The following is a 12,004-nucleotide window of genomic DNA, read 5'->3' as shown; positions in this document are numbered from 1 at the left end:
GAAAGTATTTCTGGTGTGGGCTGGAGCGGTGGGAGGGTGGAGGCAGTGGTACCTTTGCACTGCAGAGCTGGGGGCTGGCACAGCCTTTGCCCCGGAGGAAGGGGAGGGGATGAGCGAAGGCGTTAGTAGGGCAGAGGCTGTGTTGTCTGTTGATCCTGACTCCAGCCGAGGCAGAGAGAAGGCTGGCATGCCCCCTGCACTTTTAGCAAGGCTGGAAAATGTCTCGGTGCCAAGAGAGCAAATTTCTGAGCAGGCTGCTGCCCTTTGTCCCGCTGTCTGGAGATCAGTGACTCACGCCCCTGCCGAGCTGGAGACAGCCCGGGATATTCGCGTGGCTCTGGACCCAGCTAGCAGGGCAGGCCTGCGAGCTTTGCAGAGCCCTGGGCTGGAAGCAAACCCCTCTTCGGGAGGAAAGCGGGTATTTTCCTCCTATGTGTGGCTTTCCCACCTCCCTGGGAAGTCTCCCGCCCCCATGTACAAGCAGCACAGCCAGGAGCAGGGAGCCGTGGAGCCACATTGGGTGCACAGCTCCGTGTCCTGCACAGGGCTGCTAGGCAGCTGTGGGTATTCGAGGACTTGGCTCTGCTTCTTGGGCCTCCCCTGATGCTGAGCTTCACGCTGAGGGTCACCCTGCCTGGTGTCAGCAGGCTGCCTGGGTCTCCTATCGGCACTGAGACCGTTGGGTTATTGCTTTTTCCTCTGGCCTTTGTCCTCTTTCCACCACGCTGTCCTCGTCTCATCAGTGTGGCTCATCCTTGATCTCTGTAGTCAATAACCAAAACCCATCACAGCTTCATACAGGTGGTGTCTTCTTTCTTTTCAACCAGTACCACAAACGGGTTTGTTAATTATGATGTGAGTCACCAAAGTGCCTCCCGCGCAGCAAGGCAGCCTGACCACAAAAGAGCAGCAGTAGTGAGAGCATCGCTGGCAGGTCAAGGGGAGCAGTTGTTTCTCTCTACGAAGCACGTCCGAGGCTACGTGTGGGGAACCGGGTCCTGTTTTGGCCCCACCAGCACAGGAGAGATCTTGACTGGAGTCCAGCAGAGGATCATTAAGAGGGTAAGACATTTAGGGGCATGGAGCACATGCCATACCAGCACAAACTGGAGCACAAACTCTGCTCAGAGATGCACAGAGCAAGGATAAGAGATGGCAGGCACAAACTGCAATGGAGGAAATTCCAGCTGGACATAAGGAGAAAATTATTTACTTTGAGCAGGACCCCAGAGAGATGGGAATCTTATCCTTGGAGGTTTTCAAGACTGGATGAGACCTTGAGCAGCCTGATCTAGCTTCAAGGGTAGCCCTTTGAGCAATAGTTGGATGGGGTGACCTCCAGAGATCATATCCAACCTGATTTTTTCTTCCATTTGTGTCTCCTCCAAATGCCTAGAGCTTTCCTAATGCAATGTCTGCCCTGAAGCTCAAGTAAAAGCCTCCTCGCCAAAATTCTCAGTGAATTATCTTAGAAATTGCAGACCTGGCCAAACTAGATTGTTTTATGTAGGATGTGGCCCCCGCCCCCCTCATGTCTGCCTTTTGCTCCTTCTGCTTAGTAAACTCTCCTGGGAAGACACTATATTCTGGATCTGTGTTGCATTTCCCAACAGGATAGGATCCCGGTCCACCACAGGGGATCACAGGGGCTGCAGAAATGCGGGAAGGTTTTCATCTCTTAGGAAACCCTGCCTGACTCTTCACCTTCTCCCACGCTGCTCATGATCTATTGTTTTTGAGGTGGTGAGGTCCAAGGACAGCTTCTTGTCATCTTCTCTTGGTGGAGTGGCATTAAACCCCAGTGCATCCCAGCTGTGCTGCAGTTTCTGGGCTCAGCAGGGAAGACAACGAAGGGGATTTTCTGCCGTCATCTGTTCCAAATTACGGTGGCTTCAGGGAGGTCCTTGGCCAGTTTCCACCACAACCCGCCAGCTCCCAAACCCACGCAACTGAGAGGTGGGGCCTCGTGGTGGTAGTGGCCCAGGCACCCGTGCATTGCTCTCAGAGGACCCGGGTGAAGGGACGGCGCAGCCACCACACTCTGCTCCTGCTCTGCCGGGGACGGGCAGCCCCTCGGTGAGTGGCTTGTCCCCCTCTGGGTGCTCTGGGGACAGCTTCAGTGGACTGGGGTGGTGAGAGCAGGGATCACCCGCTCTTCCTAAATCTCCTGAATTTCAAATGCTGCTAAGAAAAGGGGTCTGTGCCAGGGGTGGGAGCTGGAGGAGTGTCACCCAGCCGGGAGCAGCGGAGACGGCTGTTCTATGGTGCATACGTGGAGCTGCGGCTGCATGGAGACAGGAGCAGATGAGCGTGCGGGAAGGGGATGTTGACCGCAACTGGGCAGCTCTCTGTATCCCTACCTGCTCACTGTGTCCCTACCTGCAGCTACTCTCTCTGCTCCTGTCCTGCCTTCGTAGCCCTCCTCAGCCTGCATCTCAGCCTTCCCCTCTATGAGGACCCTGCTTACTCTGAGTTTGCTCACAGCTCTGCCAGCACGCTGTATCCTGCCTTGCGCGGTTGCTCCTCCACACTGGACGCCTCTCAGCTCATTCTCTGCATCTCTGGGTGTTAGGACACACTGGTAGAGGAGGGCTGTGTGGAGTCATGGGTGTTACAGCTTAACTGGTAAAAAGTCAAGCATTAGGCAACACCGCGTCCATTGCACCCACGGGAGGCGCGTGTCTCAGCCCAGCTCCCGGCCCTGCTGTGCTCGGGGGGAGCAGGAGTGATGGGGGGGAGCTCCAGCCCAGCCCTGCCTTGGCAGCGGGGTCTGCGGCTCCCAACCTTGCTTTGCAGGTGGATGCGTGGCAATGACGGCAAAGAAGAATCAGCCTGTGCAGAATGGAAGTGCCAAGGTGGGTATGGGAAGGGGAAGAGAGGGGAGGGCAGAGGGGTGCCGAGGGTGCCAGGTAGCACGTACTGGCTCTGCTGGATAAATACCAGTCACGTCTGACACTGTCCCATGTGTGTCCCCATTATCTTTACGTGGCTCTTTACCAGCAGTAATATAGAGCATCATCAAAGGGAAAGGATAAAACCTTTTGCATGCTTGAAACGAAGTAGTTCAGAATGAAGAAAGGTGACTCTGAGCTGATGTGAGCCCTCGGTGGTACCTGCTGGCAGTGCCTGTCCTTCAGCTGTGTCCCCACTGTGGACCCCAAACCTCCAGCAGCCATGTGCTGTGGATGCAGCGCTGCTCTGCACAGCTAGAGCTCCATGTCAAGCCAAAATTAGCACAATACAGCACAAAACAACACAGTTTTTACCAAACACGCAGATTCACAGTCCAGTCGTAGTCACGAGTGGGACACGAAGCCAAACTCAGCCTCTCACCCACTGGTGATCAGGGTGCTCAGCTTTTTCTTCTACTGTGTCCCGTGCAAGCCAACGAGCACTTGCCTCATTGCTGCTGTGATGAGCCAACGCTCGCCCCGTTCCTCCCGTGGAGGTGAGGTGATGTCTCACCTCATCAGGTGGGTGCTGGGCGAGAGCAGGCACGGAGGCTTGGAGCTGCAGGTTTACCCTGCTCACCCGGCTTTGAGGGACCTACCCCAGCCATGCTCTGGCACTGGCAGTACACACAGGTGTTGGCTGCACTGGTTTGTACTGGCATTTCACGTCGCCCATAACAGGACAGAGATGCCACATAGGCAAAATAGACTTTGCTGGTCCAAGGACAGGAGCAAGGGCTGGGGCAGATGGAAGAAGCAGCAGAGTGGAAAGACAGAGGAATTGCCTGGAGAGCTGGGCTTGGGAGATGGGGGCAGTGGGGACCATCACCCCTCCGACACTGCCTGTGGTGTCTCTGCTCCTTCAGCAGCAGCAGCCAAGCCTGCTTGTCCATGGCTGTGCCATATGCAGAGAAGCTGGGAGACCCTCAGTGGGGTGTGAGAAATGCCATCCTCCTCCAGCGTGAGCTGAGGTCCTCTGTGGTCACTGCAACACACCAAATGCCATCAGCGTGCAGGTGATGAGGTGTTCCTCGAGGAACGGCTGTTGGCTAACCAGTGCTCATCTGCCATGTGCAGGAGAACGTGCTGCAGAGGGTCCTGCAGCTGCCGGTGGTGAGCTCGACCTGCGAAAGCCTCCAGCGGACCTACACCAACACCAAGGAGGCCCACCCGCTCATGGCCTCGGTGTGCGAGGTCTACGAGCGGGGCGTGCAGGGTGCCGGCGCCTTGGCCCTGTGGAGCGTGGAGCCCGTGGTGCGCAGGCTGGAGCCTCAGTGTAAGTCCATCTGCTGAGGGGGACACGGCAGGGGAGCAGGCACCAGTGCCTGCCTTGGTGTCACCAGCACGTGAGACTCCCCAGCACGGCCCAGGAGATTTTCTTACTAACCCACACCCATGCTTTTGCCCAAGGCAGTGGCTGTGGCTAACAACCTGGCTTGCCGGGGCTTGGACCACCTGGAGGAGAAGATCCCTGCCCTGCAGTACCCCGTTGAGAAGGTAAGTCACAGGCAGGACTGTCTGGGATGCCCTGGCTCCTCTGCAGAGCCCACAGCACAGCTTCTCTGGGCTTGGTTCTGGATGGTGATGGACTGCTCCGGGGGAAACAGGGCAGCACCTCCAAGCAAAGCAAGGGCTCCTCCAGGGGCTCCTGCAGCCCAGGGGATGGTTGGGGTGCTCCCAAATACAGATCAACAGCGTCCTGTGTCCCATCTCCGCCAGCTAACTCCAGCCCAGGCTGGAGAGAGCTGTTATGCCCCTCTCAGGGCTGTCTACTGGTACAGCCATGGCTGGAGTCCCAGTAATCCCCCTGGCTGTCCCATGCCAGCCTGAGCACAGCAGCAGGGCTGTTCTCCATCTCACCACCACAGCTCGCATCCGAACTGAAGGGCAGCATCTCCACTCCGCTCCAAAGTGCCAAAAGCACCATTGGCAACTCCATGGATAAGGTGATGGAGCTGGCGGCAGAGGGCTACGAGGCCACCAAGAGCACGGTGGAAACGACAGCAAGGTACACGAGGAGGAACTCGGTGAGCCAGATGGCAGCCGCGGGCGTCGACACAGCTCTGGGAGGGCTGGAGAAGCTGATGGACTACCTGCTGCCAGAGGAGGATGAAGAAGCAGGTAGTCCTGATGCCCAAATCCCCTCTGAGGGTGTTTGCATGTGGGGTGGGACCCTGCTCATGGGGTCCATGTGGCAGGAAGAAGCCCTGGGATTTTGGTGCAGGGCTGCCTAGGAGGGTTGTCCCACCAGGACATAAAGTTCCCACAGCTCTTGCCTGTGCTCTTCTGCCTTTAGATCAAAAGCCCAAAAAGATGTGTGAGCCAGCAGTAAAGGTCTCCCAGCAGCAGCCCAGCGCTCCCAGTACCCTGGGCCGAATTGGCGCCTTGGTTACCACTGTCTCCCACCGCGCTTACCAGCAAACCACCCAAGGCCTCCAGCGTGCCAAAGCCAAAGGGCAGGACCTGGCCACCTGGATCCCTGTCCTGGTGAGTGCCAAAACCACTCGCGAGGTTCCTGCTCCCTCACACCCCCCCTTTGGGCTGATTCTATTTTTGGATAAGACATTTCAGGCTCCTTGGAGCACGCCTGAGTGCCAGCAGCTCCCGCAGCACGTTCACACACAACCTTGTGCTGTGTTAGCGGGACGAGTTATTTTTAGCTGTTCCCCAATGTATATTGTGATTTACAGCCTTGCCATAACATCCTCCCCAAAGCCAAAAGCCCTGCCAGGGGCCAGGAGAGGATGGGGAGAAGGAGGCATCTCTCCTCTTCCACCAAGCGCTGCGGTGGGAACCCCTTCCCTGGCCTGTGCCGATATCCCGGAGCTCCCGACTGCCCTTGAGATTTCTTCCCACGTGCATAAATGAACCCCCCTGCTCACCCTAGGGCCTCTGAGAAATCCTCAGGCTAAGCGGGATGGGGTGGAAGGGACCTGCCAGCCCTCCCCTGAGCGGTGGCTTTCTGCTCTTCTTCCAGGGCAGCCTGGCCAAGCCGAGCGCGGCCGAGGCGCCGCAGGTCCATGGTGGTGGGCAGAGCACCGCGTCCGTCTGGCTGAGCCGGCGGCAGAGCAAGGTGCCAGAGCAGAAGCAGGAGAAGGCCGGGAAGAAAGACGACAGCCACACCACGGAGGTTTGGAGAAAAAGGGGGCAGTGAGCCAGGAGCACCCCAAAGCATCCTTCTGCCCATGGACTACGCCAGCATGGGGGATGTTCCCCCCATGCCCTTGGGGACCAGGCCCCACTCCATGGGGCAGGGTCAAGGCTCCTTTGCTGCTGTGGGGTGTCAGCACCAAGCCCCGGAACACTCCCAAAAAATTGTCCCCACCGTGGTCCCAGCAGCGAGGGCGGTGTGAGCCGGTGGGGCTGGGAACGGTCCCCAGCAGCAGCTCTGCTGGGACGCAGGGACGGGAAGCGACAGGTCAGGGTCACTGCCCTTCGCCTCTGCCTGCAGCGGAAACACAGCCCAGGGCAGGGGGTCCCCAGGGGCCTGGGAGTAGGGGGAGCTGGGGCGGGGAACAAGGAGCGACCCTGCTGCAAAGGGCTGCAGAGGTTTTTGCAAAGCAGGGAGCTGAAAGCACTCAGGCTTTGGGAAGCGGAGGGGATGGGGAGCCCGGGGCCACCCCTGTGCTGCCCGGAGGGGCTGGCAGGGGCATGGCCAGCAGCTGAGCTGGTTTCTCTCCAGGCAGGGGACGGCTCTGGGCTGGTGGGCAGCGTGGCTCACAACCTGCAAACCGCCTGCGCCTCCGGCATCTCCAGCGTGAAGAAGGTCCCGGCTGTAGCCTGGGACGCGGCGGAGGGGTTGATCCTCTTCACCCCCCGCAGGCTGTCCAAGGCCATGGAGACAGTGGATGCTCTCGGGGGGACCCTCGTCAGTGCCCCCAAGCATCTGCTGGGCACCCTGTACAGCTACGTGCCGGTGAGTTTGTCCACAGCTGGGTCCCATCCATCTCCAGCAAACCCCATTTTGCCCAGCCCCCTCCCATGAGCACCCCATAGTGCCAGGAAGTACCCGAGTGGGGAGATGGGGTGCTGTTGGGACACCTCAGTCCCACCCTCCTTCTGAGCACCCCTCAAGCTGTGACAGGCTTGTCAGCAAGTCCCTCCCCATAGAGCCAGCAGGTCAGCCAGTGGTGGCACCTTCACGTGGTTCATGCCCAAGCTAGGATGCATCTACAAATTCCTGGGAAAGCAAAAGTGAGACCTTCCTTTCCTGAACTTTCCTTCTCCCCACCCCACTGCTGTCCCTCCACTGGGGAACCCTTTGCAGACTAAACTGGCTTGTCCTGTGGTCCCCTTAGTTTTAGGGGAGCTGTGGAGCTGAGAGTGGAGCTGGCAGGCAGGTGCAATCTGGCCAGGTGCTCACCTCAGCCCTCAGCTCCGCAGGCAGTCGGTGAAGGAAGAGGAGCCGGCCAGGGGCAGCAAGCCCAGCCCAGACACGGAGCAGAAGGAGGAGGATGCCAAGCCTGCCACCCCCTCCACCGAGGAGAAATCCCAGCTGAGGGGTGACTGGCGGCTGGACCGCGGCCATCACCCCCTCTCTTTCCTGGGGCTCGAGGACCCCGTCTTCCTGCGGCACAACCTCTACCGCAGCCCTGTCTTCGAGCCCGAGTACCCTCTCCCACGGAAATCCGCCTTTGCCCCCTACAACAGGCGGGTTAGCGAGGGCTCCTACCGCTTCAGCCCCGAGACGATGTACAACCGGGCTTACTACACTAACCTCTACAGCCCTGCCTTCAAGAAGGACTGAGCCTGTGTGGAGGATGAGCACATTCCAATCCCTCTCTGATCCACCCCCCCAGCACGCTTTGCCCAGGCCCCCACCAGCCACCCACACGCATCCCTGTATCGGGACAGGAGCTCAAAGTGGTAGACATGTCATGGGATGTCTTCTCCTTCTGGAGCGCATCGGGGCCAGGATAGGGGAACAAAGGCAGCAAGAGCCCTGTTGGTGGAAGGAGAAAGTAGGGGGAGGTGGGACAAGAGGGGACCAAAGAGGTGAAGGAGATGAAGAAAGAATGGTGAGACCAGAAAAGAGAAAAAGAGAGCAGTCCGGCCTGGGACTGGGCCAGTCTGGTCCCTGTTGAGCAGATAGCATGGACTTAGATGGACTACATGTTGAGAACAGTGCTGAGAGAGCAGGGAGGACAGCAAAGCCATCAAACATCACCATAGCAAGCCTGGTTCTCCATCCGTCCTCCGTTCATTCCCCCGCTAGCCACAGATTGCTCCTCTGTGGAGGAGCTGAAGGTTCCCACTGACAAGCAGGATTCATGAGTTGGAAAGCCATGGGCACCCGCCCCCAGCTGATGGTGGGATTGATGGTGGGGTCAGGAAGAAGACAGATGACAATGGGTGGAGCTCCTGGAGCCCCTCTCTCCCACAGGACTGCCTGGCTTCCCGCAACAGCTTCTTGTATCCGCTGCAATAATAAACCTTCCCGACCTGCTGCTCGCCCCGTCTGCCCTTACAAGAGCGAGCCACCAAAACAAGAAAGCAGAGTGGGGCGAGACCCCCAACCGCGGGCTGAGGGAGCGGGTACAGGACACTCATTCTCGTGTCGCTGCTGCGGGGACAGTGGGTGCTCACGCCCAGCACAGGACGTGTCTCTTCTCATGCCCTGAGTACAAACTCGCAGCCCCGAGGAGCTGGGGGCTTCCTGCCAAAGACAATTTATTGCATTTCCAGAAGAACACAGCACAGAAATCAGTGTCCGTACCGCACGCACAAACCCTCTTCCAACACAACGCTGTCCCAGGCACACCAGGGGAAGGGTCTGGGGAGAGGCAGGGAAAAACCTCCCAGCAGCAGAAGGGTTCGGCAACGAGCCTGGCGACCCTGTTCCCCACCTCCCTTCCTCCCCGGGGACAGGCAGCCTTACAGAAGGAGCGGCTTGGGAAGGCGCACGGTGTGATCCCCATCCTGGGAAAAAGCCATGTGCCTGGTTTTTCCCAGGCAGGGTCCGCATGGCGCTTGCACAAGGGGAACTGCTGCGATCACTGAAAGGCTGTGGGAGAGAGGAGCAGGAGCAGGAGCGTTCAAAAGCAAGGCGGGTGGGATGGGAGGCATCAGCCGTCACCGAGGTCCTCCAGGGTCAGCCGGTGCTGCGAGCTCTGGGACAATGACACGGTGATGCACACGTGGGAACAGCCAGTGGCTCCTCGGTGGAGAAACTCCCACATTGTCAGCTCACGGGTGCTCCAGGGTTACCAGATGGACCCTGATGAGCGTTAAACAGGAAGAAGGATCCCAGGGTAGGAGCCAGGGATACAGGGAGCCAGGCAGCCATGCAGAAGTCACGTGTCTTCCCCGCTCACTGACAGCCACTGCAGCTCCCGCTGCAGTAGCTGGGGATGATGCTGCCTGGCGCAGTGGCAAAATCACCTGGTGGTTTCCAGCACTGGAGGATGGAAGAAGGCAGGAGGCACTTCAAAAGCTGCTATGGCAAAGAGTAGAGACTCTGCCCCATCACAGAGCCAAGAGGAAGGCACTACAGTCGTTGGCTGCCCTGGCAGGAGACCCAGACCCCGATGTTAGGAGGACAGCAAGGAACCCATCGCACTTATAGAAACACACACCATCTCCATGGGCACCCAGGGAGGAGGCTTGGTCCAGCCAGGCAGCGCAGAGAAGTAACACCCATGCTACAGCTCAGAGGGAGTCTGTTCGCTTGCGGGCAAACACAGCCGACATGGTCTTGACGATGCCACGAATCCCTGTACCCTTTTTCAGAGCCAGTTTGGTGTCAGGGATGCGCTCGGCCAGTCCATGGAAGACCATGAGGGCCCCATGATAAGCCTCAGCTGCAGAGACCTCATAGAAACCACAGTCTAAAGAGAGGGCCAGGAGCCGCCCCTCCTCGCTGGACACCACCCGCTGATGGTGCAGGTCGCGTTTGTTGCCCACAATGACGATGGGCACCTTCTCCTGGCTCTGGCCCTCCTTGGCTGCCTTAATGAATTGGATTTTGAGGGGCAGGATGTTGAAGCTGGCGCGGTCGCAGATGCTGTAGACCAGGACAAAGCTGTCCGCCCACTGAATTCGCTTCTCCTCCGAGGAGCCCTCCTCTGCCTGCTCCTGGGGCAAGAGAAAAAGGTTTCTTTACCTGGCTCGCTCCCTCCACATCTGCCTGCTATCACAGAATGCAGTGATCCTGAACCTGTCAGGATCAGGACAGCTAGTGAGCAGCAGCAGGAGGGCAGAGAGAAAGAGGAGTACCAAGTACTGAGGACCAGGCAGACCTCACCAAGGGGACACCATTTGGGCGTCAGCATCATTGTCCTCACGTCATCCACCCAGCCGGCAAGCACTGCAGGCTGTAGGTGATAACAGCATATGACCGCAGAGCGGCACTTCCACTTTGTCAGCACAGTCGTGTGCTCAGTCCGGGCTGGTAACGTTACTGCTTCAGCCCCAACGTCCTCGGGCAGAGGCCCATGGGCTACGGTGACTATTGCCAGCCTGCTACCAAGGCTGCTGCCCTGTGCTTTGCAGACAAGAAGGGTTTAGTTGCCTACACACCGTCTGACAGGAGAGTTTTGCCTACGCCTGTGGTTCCCCCCTGTGTAACTTTTAGTAGAGGGTTTTTTTCTCCCTGAGGTGAAAACGGGCAACAGGAGAGGAGCCCTCTCACCTGGGAACTGGGCACATCCCAGATGTGGAAGAGAATCTCTCGGCCGTCCACAGTCAGGTTGTGGCTGTAGATGAATTCTGCCAAAAAATAAGAATGAAAATCATGATCTTCACGGATCCTACAGATAGCTCCCTCAACCCAGGTCTTCTCGTCCTGGGGACAAACCTGTCACGTCCACCCTGGGAGACCGTGCTCTACAAGGCAAGGTCTGGGGGCTCTTTCCGCACAGCAACAACCATGCAGAGCATGGTGGCCTCCAGGGCTGCGACCACCCCAGCCTGCCTCCACCCCTGCGTGCAGTCCAGGTGTACTCGTGTCACCAGCAGCCACCCAGGACCTTCTGCACCCCAGAGAAGCAGTTCTGGAGCAAAGAGACGGGTCACTGAACAAATACAACCATCAAGCCCCCCTGGGAGCAGGTGAAGGCTCTGGAGAAAGGCAGGAGAGGATGGGAAGCAATGAAATCCTGCAGGCAGACACAGGCCCTCTTCCTGACCCCAGTCCCGAACGGGAACCGGCCTGGCCCTGGCCTGGCACTCACCCATGGCTCCGTACTCCCCGATAAAGCGCCGGGTGAGGAAACGTACGGTCAGAGCTGCAGAGGGGAGAATAAGAATCATCAGAACAACCCTAAACCCGAAGGATTTTCCTTTTTAAATCCAGAGCAGAGTCAGGCACCGTCCTCCTGTAAATTCCCACTAGCAGGATCGACCTCCGGTTTTCCAGCCCTTGGCTGGTCTGCAAGCGGAGCAGAGGCACAGCACGATCCAGAGCATCGGCAAACCACAGCTCAGCAGAAAATACCTTCCCCTGCCGCTTGCCCGCTGCCTGCAAGGTTGTGCTCAGCTTTCCCACCTCGAATCACGGCCACACCCAAAAGCTCAGCCCCGTCTCACCCCGTGCTGCTCTCTGCAGTTTGTTCTCCAAAAGCTGTTGCAGTTTTCAGCCTTTTTTAGTGGCGAGAAATGGTTCTTCCTGCCTCGGAACCCCCTGCTCCCAGCTCACTGTGGGTTCGTACCTGATTTCCCCACATTGTCTGCTCCCATAACGAGAACGTTTGCTTCCATCTTCAGGGCGGTGGGGCCAGGGACCTCCATGAGGGCAGGGTGGTCTGGGGTGAAGCTGGCGCTCCGGCGCAGCGGGAGCCGGAGCCCCATGCCAAGCACGGCTGAGCCTTGCCGGCAGTCCCAGCAGTGTCTGCAATTCCTCTCCGCGCAGCCGAGGAGCCAGCACTTCCCACGGCACCCAGGGGACCCGTGAGGGCAATACCCCTCCCCGCAGCTGCAGGGGCGGTGCAGCGGGAGCTGCAGGCGGCCGGATGAAAACTTTGTTATTGCTCAGATTGTCCCAAATGTACATCTGTGTTTGGAGCTGGCCCCACCATCCCCTAGCATGGCAGGCGGTCGGGAAGCACCGGCTGCTC

General features: G+C 58.5%; 2 protein-coding genes across 4 annotated transcripts; one reads left to right on the top strand and one right to left on the bottom strand.

The window, feature by feature from the left end:
• The first annotated feature begins 2,030 nt into the window (after window positions 1–2,030).
• PLIN1 (perilipin 1) lies at window positions 2,031–8,397 on the top strand. The gene is made up of 9 exons (XM_010115496.2): window positions 2,031–2,076; window positions 2,797–2,855; window positions 4,029–4,227; window positions 4,366–4,448; window positions 4,820–5,072; window positions 5,248–5,438; window positions 5,929–6,081; window positions 6,634–6,867; window positions 7,327–8,397. The coding sequence occupies exons 2-9, from the start codon at window positions 2,811–2,813 to the stop codon at window positions 7,696–7,698; spliced, it is 1,530 nt and encodes a 509-aa protein (XP_010113798.2). The 5' UTR covers window positions 2,031–2,076; window positions 2,797–2,810; the 3' UTR covers window positions 7,699–8,397.
• Window positions 8,398–8,629: 232 nt separating this feature from the next.
• Window positions 8,630–11,760, bottom strand: LOC104475905 (ras-related and estrogen-regulated growth inhibitor-like protein A). Of its 3 annotated transcripts, none has more exons than XM_086757436.1 (4): window positions 11,600–11,760; window positions 11,123–11,176; window positions 10,582–10,658; window positions 8,630–10,025 (listed from the first exon to the last, which is right to left on the bottom strand). In XM_086757436.1, the coding sequence occupies exons 1-4, from the start codon at window positions 11,736–11,738 to the stop codon at window positions 9,600–9,602; spliced, it is 696 nt and encodes a 231-aa protein (XP_086613562.1). In that variant the 5' UTR covers window positions 11,739–11,760; the 3' UTR covers window positions 8,630–9,599. The 3 variants fall into 3 exon arrangements, with proteins under 3 accessions (XP_086613562.1, XP_086613564.1, XP_086613565.1); XM_086757438.1 differs by having other exon boundaries at window positions 8,630–10,022; XM_086757439.1 differs by lacking the exon at window positions 11,123–11,176.
• Window positions 11,761–12,004: the final 244 nt, after the last annotated feature.

This window comes from Chlamydotis macqueenii, chromosome 12 (assembly GCF_036417535.1).
Source record: "Chlamydotis macqueenii isolate bChlMac1 chromosome 12, bChlMac1.mat, whole genome shotgun sequence".
Taxonomy (NCBI): Eukaryota; Metazoa; Chordata; class Aves; order Otidiformes; family Otididae; genus Chlamydotis; species Chlamydotis macqueenii.
This window is presented reverse-complemented; position numbering and strand designations above follow the sequence as displayed.